The sequence below is a fragment of the Cheilinus undulatus genome, linkage group 16 (assembly GCF_018320785.1).
Source record: "Cheilinus undulatus linkage group 16, ASM1832078v1, whole genome shotgun sequence".
In the NCBI taxonomy this organism is placed as follows: domain Eukaryota; kingdom Metazoa; phylum Chordata; class Actinopteri; order Labriformes; family Labridae; genus Cheilinus; species Cheilinus undulatus.
Window position 1 is genome coordinate 14569371 of NC_054880.1, and position 9426 is coordinate 14578796.

Consider the following 9426-nt stretch of genomic DNA (forward strand, 5'->3'; position numbering starts at 1 on the left):
GACTCGGGCGGGCAATTTGAGCGGACTGTTGCTGTTGTTGTGGCACCCGTGCGGTAAATCGTCCCAGGAATTTGCAAGGAAAGTCACAGATAATCGGAGATTTCCAGAAAAGAAGGTCACGATGAATGAAAAGGAGGCTGTAAGCGTAATGGTGGAATGTAACGACACTAATGGCTCGATGCGAAGACGGTCAGCGCGGTTGAGCTCTTCTCCTCAGGCAGACGTTAAAAGTGATAACAAAATGGCGCTGGTTAAACGCTCTATTACTGTAAGGAAAATAGCGCCCAGGAAAACAGTCGCTCCGTCGGAGAACAACAAAGAAAACACACCGAGGAGATCTGGGTCAGAAGTCATTCAGCAGAAGAAGCCTAAGGTCTCAACTCCAGATGCTATCCCAGCCCGTGGAGGCTCCTCCTCGGCCAAGAAGAAGAAGTCGGCCGTTATGCCCTCGCCGATCCTCCCATCCTCACCGCCGCCCGCCTCTTGTCCTCCACAGCCGGCTGTAGATCCAGAGGACGCGGTGTGGTCACAGAAAGTACGCAGATCCTACAGCAGGCTCAGCGACAGGTCCTTCAACAGCCCCGACTCCAGGGAGACCTTGTTCGGGTTTGAGAAGCTGAATACCCCCGAGGTGGTCCAGAAAGTCAGACGGTCCAAACCAGGCCTGGAAGTTTCTGGGTCGTTGTCTGGTCTGAACTCTTTCACATCTCTGCTGGAGGCGGAGGATTGTGCACCTGAAGTGGACCCAAACATCCCAGGAGTGGCTGTGGTGAAGGAGAAGAGGAGGAGGAGGAAGGTCCAGCAGATAGACACCACAGAGCTGGACGCGCTGGCTGCCCAGATGAACGCTGAGTTTGAGGAGGCAGAAGATTTTGAGCTGGTGGTCGAGTAAATATTAGGCCTAAATGACTGTTTAAAGCATTTTTTCCACTCACAGACTCTTGTTGGACAATACATACCCGTTGATTTCATACTAGAAAATATCAAGTTTTTCTATGTTTCCAGCTCTACATTTTGTACATGTAAAATCTTGGTAGTTTCATGTGTTTTGTTTTTGATTTAATGCTCTTAATGTGGTTGTTTTGGTCACTTTGTGATGGTATAGTGGCACACTGTTTTCACATGTGAGCGTGGTTTTCATATGAGCTGTTGTTATACAAGTATAGAATGTTTTCTGCTCTGATTATTTTTCAACCATTTATACAGATTTTGTTCCCTTTAAACAAATAACTTGAGTTTTCTTTTTTAAAGGTCCAAATTGACATAACTGCATTTTGTGTGTTTTTTAAACAGGCTATAAGTGTTTTAATGGAGCTTTTAATAACAGAACGCCTGATGACACCCATAAGGGGGGATTAAAGGGAGAGCTTTCTGGGGCCAAGCCAAACAGAGGGCCCATGGAGGTCAGCAAAATCATGGTCCACTGAAAAGTTAAGCTTTGATAAGCATATTATATTTTTTTAACCTGAATGATACCCACTCTTAACAAAGGAACAAAAAATGAATTTCATTTATTATTTTCTATCTAGTCAATATTGCTTTTTTAAAAACAGAAATACCTTTTTACTGTTAACAATGTGGATGGGCAAACTGAACTAAAAAATTAAGAAAGTAATGTCAGACTTCATAGCTAAGCCATGATGTGCTCTAATGCCAGGGTGCCTGGTGTAAAGTTGTGTAAAGACACTAAGAAAACTTTCCTGGAAAATAATCACTTTAAGTGGGCAAAAATTGATTAAGAAAGAAGTGGCAGAAATGGTTGGAAAGTGGTAATAAGGCAGTAATAAAAGGGGAATTACAGCAAAAAACAAGTTCTGTGGGGGTAAATGGGTAAAAAGCAGCACAAATGAATGGAAAATGGGTTAAGAGTAGCAACAGCAAAAATGGTTGAAAAATAAGTTAAAAGTGCAAAAAGATGTGGCAAAAATAAGTAAAAGGTGATATTAATTGGCAAAGATGTCTTAAAAGATGCTAAAAAATGCAAAAAGGGTGATAAACAGGAAAAAAGGGGTTACAAGTGATGAAAAGAAATTGCATAATGGACAGAAAATGTGTGGAAAGGGGTTAAAAAGTAGCATCATAAATATAATTTCAATATCAGAACCCAGTAATAGCTTGACACACTTTTCAATTCCAAAATGAACTTACTGTTACCCTGGACACTAGCCCCAATGCTACTGTTCCAGCACACATGCATTGATATCATCTATAAATCCCAACTAGGTAGGGCCCATTGGTTACCAACCTGGAGTCCACCAAAGATCTAAGGCATAGTCTGCTCTGCTGCTGCCAAAATTACACTTGCAAATATTGACTAAAACCCTAAAAAGCAGGTATTAAGTAGTTTATAAAACGGTCTTTTGATAATAAAAGCATGCCTGGGCCTTTTTTTTTAGGGTTTTATCAGTGAAACAATTAAAATCTATGTTGGTTTTTGGCCACAGTGTGTAGGGGGGCTCCAAAGAAAAATGAGTGGGAAACACTGGTCCAGCCAACTCTGTGGGCAGGCCTGATGGAAAGCTACTATTTACATTTACTTGTGTCACTGTTCTAAAGTATCTTTTTTTTCTATACTACAAACAACACATCAGTGTTCTTTAACAATTATTTGTCTATGATGCCCGTCACTTTTAAACATAAAATAGTTACATCTTTCTTGCCAGTAAATGTGATTAAATATCCATTTAACTCACTAGAAGATTTTCATAAATTCTTAATTGTGCCATCAGATGATGGGGGATTTTTTACACAGAATTTAAAGCAACATTGATTTAGATGAAAAATCAAAACAACTTGTATTTTACTCAACTCAAAAACATGATCAAGTACTGAATTTTATGGTCCGTTTTGCTAAAGTGTCATGACAAGGATCCCAGATGCCCTGGAAAACCTTGGAAACAGTTTACTAATCTTCCAGTGATGGAAAACACGTGGAAATTATGTTTTTAATGTACTTTAATTTAAAATTTTTCCTTATTTGATGTCAGAGTTCCCCAACAGAGATAACATCTTCACCTGAAAAGGCTGAACTATGTTGAAGTTTATATCAAACAGTGATAGAAGATTATAGACAATAATATTAAGAACAGGCTGCATGCTAGCTCTAAACTTGGAAAACTGTACATTTCAGCAAAAGCTGCTATGTTTTAAGAGAAAAATCAGGTTATAAATACCCACACCATAATTATAACCTACCATAAGATTTAGAACTACACATCTGCAGGTGTGTTTAAATGATTTGTTATTGTTTATAAGCATGTGAGAGTACATTATAGCCAAAGGCTGCAGTTCTTTTAATTTAGACTTCCACAGAAACAAAGAGGTGTCTGTATATTATATGTCCCTGTCTTACCTGTCATGGAAATGAATAGGAACCCTGAATGAGTTTTGAGAGATCTCCATTTATTTCCAGTCTTTAACCAAATACATAAAAACAAAAACAACACAATAGTTGGGGAACACTGGCATTAAAAATTGACCTCCATCATCAGCCAATAGTACTCTGAGCTATGAAACCTGAGTGTTGGTGTGTACTGCCGAGATTTGGGGCATGAAGACTCTAGTTAGTGATAATGATAACATGCAGAGGGTTTAATAAGGTCACAGCCAGACATGATGGCTAACAAAGCATTTCTATAAACAGCGGTGGTCTCCAGCGACTGATGAGGCACACTGAATGAGTGAGTGGGCGATGTGTCTGGATTTAATGAGAATGCCGGACAGGTAAAACATTTCCTCTAGAGCCTCTTAAAGGTGTAAGTGGATACGTTGCATAATTTGTACTAACAAGAGGGGGGATGTAATCGTTCCTTGTGGCTGCCTCTACCTCTGCAGCCACATATCTCTATAGTGTATGCACTGATGAGGTTAAATATGAATGACAAAGCAGGTGAGATATTTAATGAAAACCCATATTATTTAAAATACTGAGCAGAGGTAATGAGCCGTTTCTTTATAGCAACATTTGCACATCATTAGTTATGGCCTACAGAATGACCATATATTACAGTTTCTGCTACATAATGGATGATTAAATCAATTATTCTGCACTTTCACACTTTTTAACGTCAATATACTAAATTGGCCAATATCATCTACAGAAAGAGTGAAGGAATAATAAGCAAGGTCAGTTCCCATGTTACCATGCTACAGCAGCACAAAAGCAGTAATTTTAAACTCTAAAAATCTATTAACTCTTAAAACTCGTGAAAATGATGCTGAGGAGAACAGCTTTCACTAGAGAGTCCTCTTGATTTCAAACCAGCAGCTAAAGCACTGTTTCTCAACTGGTGGGTCAGACCTAAAAGTGGGTCATCAAGCCATTTTCAGTGGGTCACTGATGTGTGGAAGAAAAAATGAGTGGCAAAAAGTCAATGATGTGCTTTTATTCTGAAGGAAATGTCTCCATTTCTTTGCTTCACCACATCTTTTAATCTATCTCAGGTTCAAACTAGGGCTGAATGATTGGGGAAAATAACAGAATCGCCCCCAAACATTGTGACTGCAATTTAAAAGATTTTTTTTAGCTCCTCATTTTATGTATTTTCCAAAAAACACAAGCAATGATTATCTATATCATAACCAAAACAATAATAGACAGATTAAAGTAGGGCTTGACAAGTTTGAAAAAACATGTAATTGTGATTATTTTGACACATTTTGCAAATTCAATATGAGTTGTATTGAAGAGAGTGATCATTTTTATGTTTCTCATTTTGATTAAGAAAAACATACAAAAATGAGGAAATTAGGATTTTTATTTTTTAAGTATTTTGTAGGATTGCTAACTTCTCTAAAGAACACCCGCTGACACCCAAGTTCACAGGCCTGTGCTGCTCAAGACAACAAAGAGGATCATTCACCTCATCCCCTTTTACTTCTCTGTGAGGTTCGTTGTGAAGGGTGTAAATGTCATGGCAATGTCAAGAGCACACTCACTTGGCAATTCATACCAAAATGACTTAAAATAATGCACAAAGTGAATAAAGTTACTGCCACATTCTTTGCTTTAACCCATTGTGGCGACTCCTACGCGCGTGTCTGATGATGCCTCCCAGTGTCCAATGCAAAAAAGTGCAATTCCTTATAGATGGAGAGAAACTAGTGATGGGAATATGGCTCTTTTCAGTGATCTGGATCATTTGGCTCACACAATCTATCTTTGACACACACAATTTATATAAAAATTAAGTTGGTTAAAAAAATGGTAATATTAATGACGCGTACTTATTTTGTGTTTCTTTTTTCACACAAATTGTAGGAGATGTTTTTTCCCTTGACATGTTTTGACTGTCATCTGCAGTCTTCCTCAGAAGGTACAAATAACATTTCCTACAATTAGTGTGTCTGCAAAAAGAAATACAAGATAAGTAATAAAAATAAGAAGACAAAATTAACTTACTGGATTTAATAGTAATAATAAAAATTTGAAACAGATCTTAAACGGGATCCGGCTCTTTGAACTGGCTTGTTCATGAAGGACTCATCATTAACAGAAACCTGCTACAAATCACCCGTAGCCATGGGGAGAGGATAATTTTTATCCTATGTTTAGTTAGGACTATATTTTCTGAGAATTGCCAAAGCATTTTGAAATTGTGTATCAAAATACTTATGAACAGCCAAACAAGCTAAGCTAACTTACTGAGTAATTCTAATGTTTGGTTTTATGTTACCTAATCTATTTTTGCTTAAATATACCGTCTAACTTTCCCCTTAAATCTTCTAATAAATGTCAAACTGACAAGATAATCTGGCTGCACTTTATCCACTGATAAATCTGAAAGTATTTCTTATCAAATGCATAAATTTGACTGTATTTCACATCAAGCTAATGTAAGTTTACAACTCATTGTAGCCTGTTAGCTAGTTAGCAGTTTGTTTGCTATCACACAGGCTCTCCACCACTAAAATTACTTTTTTTTTTTTTTTCTTTTTAGCATATTCATGGCACATTCTGGGCAAATAAAATGTAGTTTGGCAGGCATGTTAGATATCATGGAGGGAGACTGGGCTTCTTATAAACTGTGTATGCTATAACATGATGTGATGATATAGCCGTGCTCAGGCACGGTTGGGCCTGGAGTACAATGAGTGCAGGCCGGTGGGGGATTAAAGAGTGGGGATAATCGGGCCACAGTGATCGTGCCATGGGGCCGCTGGCTCTAGTGAGAGTGTGCTCTAAGTACTGAAGTATGCCCTAAATGCATGCATACTGCCTTAAACATATTTAAGCCATACCTGGCTAACTTACAACAGTGCAAAATAAAAAAGACGGTACTTTCCATGTTCATAAAACATCTCAGTATCTCTTTGGGTTTGATTTCTCTTTAAGAGGAGTTTTATTGACATTTTTTGGGTGGATTACTTTATAGACCTCACAGGGATTCAGCTTTTATGGCACTACAGGATTTAGTAAAAAGTCTGCTACTCTGCCCTACCAACCTAGAACAAACTTCATCAGGGTTGACGAAAAGTGCATCTGTATTTGGAATTTCACTTACAATATGCCAAGATACTCTTTTACTCCACTTACAAGTTTGAGACCTTATAACTCCAGCTGTTGTGGCAGAGCCCCATTAAAATACAGCCATTACCTATACAGGTTTTAAACACAATAACATGAGGTGGAATAATAATAAATAAGCCCCAACATCATTATTAAGTTAAAGAAGCGGTGCACAGCATGCTGACAAGCACAACTCCACCTGTTATACCAACCTTGTTTTCATAAGCTCTGAAGTCTGTTATTTACATCTGCCAAGAGCACGTACGCTTGCTGATAGTATTTGTGTGAGCGTGTGAGGAGGAAGAGAGGAGAGATAATGAGTGTGTGTTTGGGTGTGTAGCAGCAACTGAGTAAATCCACAGTTTGCTCACGCATTTTAGGATGTGCTCTGTTTTCCTCCTCAGGTGCCATTTCATGTTCATACCCTTCATTTGGCATTTCGGCTTCCTTGGAGAGGAGACTTTTTTTTTTTAGCAGAGCGACAACACATGACAGCTTGGCTTTAGTATATTTTTAACAAGGTGTTCTTGTCTGCTGTCACTTTAGCTGAAAGTTACAGACATAGTGAAGTAGGAAGGTGTTTTTGAGCTGCAGCTGTTCCGCTTGTGCCTGCTTTTTTGAAACTGTTCCTGCTCATAAAAAGTTGTAATACTGTATTGCAGGTAGCACGTCTTATAAATGTGGGTTATATGACAATATTTAGCCCTCTAATGCTTCTTTTCTGATAAGAAGCTGTACAGATAGTCCATAGTAAAAAATACTCAAGCCCTTATTTCTTGTAAATAACATATGAGTAAGCTACAGCTAAAGCTAGCATTTAGCCAGTTCCAAGCTAACGTGAGCTAACGTTACGTTAGCTATGGAGTGAAGCTTCCTCGTTTGTGTTATGTAACACCATCTGTTTTTCAGCCACTTCTTAGCTAATATGGATGAGTTTTTTGCCTTTTCTTTCAGAGCAGGTTTGCTTTTAGTTGTAGCAGCAGAGTATTCTCCTTTTTTTTCTTTTTTTTTTTCTTTAAAGGTCAATTTTTCAGCTTTTTGTGCCTTTATTTATAGAGGAGGACAGTTGATAGAGTCAGAAACAGGGACGAGAGAGCGGGAGAGACATGCCACAGGCTGGATTCAAGCATGGGGCGCTCTTTAAACCACTAGGCCATCTGCACCCCAAGTAGCAGGGTATTCTTATACCTGCTCTCAGCTTGACTGAAAATTGTTAACAGAATGTAGTAGGAGGGTATTCCTGTTGTTTCAGCTTAGTCTCAGCTTTGTTTCAGGTATTTTCTATGTGTCTTTTTATATTGTTATGTTACTATATTGTAGGTTCATAACACTGAATGTGATCAACTGGCTGAAAACCATGGATCTCAGATGCCCTGTCTTGCAGATGGTTAATTTGAGATGCTGTCTCTGACAGAACAGACGTGCCATTATTTGGCGGTACGATGTATTTCCTTTTTTTAAATTCAACTTTATTGATCAACAAAGACTGACAGTTTCATTTATGAAATAACCACATTGCAGACATTACAGACTAAGCAACATTTCATAAGTAAAACGGAGAAAAGGTCAGAGGTCAAATCTGGGATTAAATTATAGACCTGTTATAGAGAAATGTGGTTCTCTTCAGCTTCGTTAGCATCATCTTAAACTAACATAGCTACACTAGCTATGTAGTTAACGTTACTTCATAAGCCACAGTAGCGAAGTTAGAATTGGCATCTTGAGCTTTAGCAAATCTAATTTAGCTACATAAACTAGATTACATAGTTTACGTAGCTAGTGTTAGCTTTGTAGCTTCACTAGTATAGATTTCAACTAACCTGTTTTTAAGCCATGAGCTTTGTGAGCTTTTGTTTTGCTATGTAGCTCTGTTATCTATGTAGCTTGCACAGATAACAGAGCTACAGATGCTATGTTTGCTATGTTAGAATGTTTAGAGCTTTTTCCTGTAAGCAGACTGTTAACTCAGATTTAAACATTTTGTAATCAGGTATTACAGGTTTTAAATTTCAACTTTTCGTATCCTAACTCTTACTTTAGCCTTTACCCTAACCTACGGATGACGGATGTGGCGTCTTACATTAGTAATCTATGAGACGGGGCATCTGAGATCTGCTTTTTGCAGCCAGACTTGAGATCCAGCTAAAATCTGAAGGCCCACCATATCCATATCCCTACAAAAAGCCTCTTTTAAAACATGTTACTGTAACTTCAGTTGTTACATAGTTGAAGTAATATTGATGTTTGTACAAATTCCCTGGCACACAAAGACCTGTCTTAAGGCGCACCAGAGTGCCTTGCCATGCCATTTGAGAACCACTGTCCTAACTACACCCAACACAAGGGACCATCAGCAACCAAAGTAGCTTGGTTATACTGATTCCTATTGTAGTATTTTTTTAGTCCACAAGCAATGCAGCATGATGCTATGCTATGCTTTTGCCCTGTTGTGTTGAGATTGGTGAGAACACTTAAAGAGAATTTGTTACATTTTGAACAAAGTTTTGAAAAAGATATGGGAGACACCATGGTCAAGTGGAAGAGTTCTTTGGTCTAATGAGACCCAAATGTTGTTTTTGGCCATTAGACTAAACACTATGTAAAGGATGCACATCACAACAAACACTATCCCCACTGTGAAGCATGGTGGTGGCAGCATCATGCTGTGAGGATGCTTCTCAACAGTCAGCCCTGGAAGGCTTGTAAAGGTTGAGGGTGAAATAATGCAGCAAAAAAAAAGGGAAATCCTGGTGGACAATCATATTCAGTCTGCAAGAGAACTAAAGCTTGGGAGAAGATTTATTTTCAAGCAAGACAATGTACCAAAGCATACAACAAAAGCTACACAGGGATGGTTCAAAGGCAACAAGGTGAGGTTCTGGACTGGCCGAGTCAAAGCCTAAACCTCAATCCAAGAA

The 9426-nt window shown here is 38.5% G+C and overlaps 1 protein-coding gene across 1 annotated transcript; it reads left to right on the plus strand.

Moving 5' to 3' along the window:
- On the plus strand, positions 1 to 1262 carry cdca5 (cell division cycle associated 5). The gene has a single exon (XM_041809938.1). It carries the CDS (start codon positions 122 to 124, stop codon positions 890 to 892), a length of 771 nt encoding a protein of 256 aa, XP_041665872.1. The 5' UTR covers positions 1 to 121; the 3' UTR covers positions 893 to 1262.
- Positions 1263 to 9426: the final 8164 nt, after the last annotated feature.

What these genes read in the sequence shown, in the direction of transcription:
- cdca5 (XM_041809938.1), top strand. Translation starts at nt 122, where the DNA reads ATGAATGAAAAGGAGGCTGTAAGCGTAATGGTGGAATGTAACGACACT.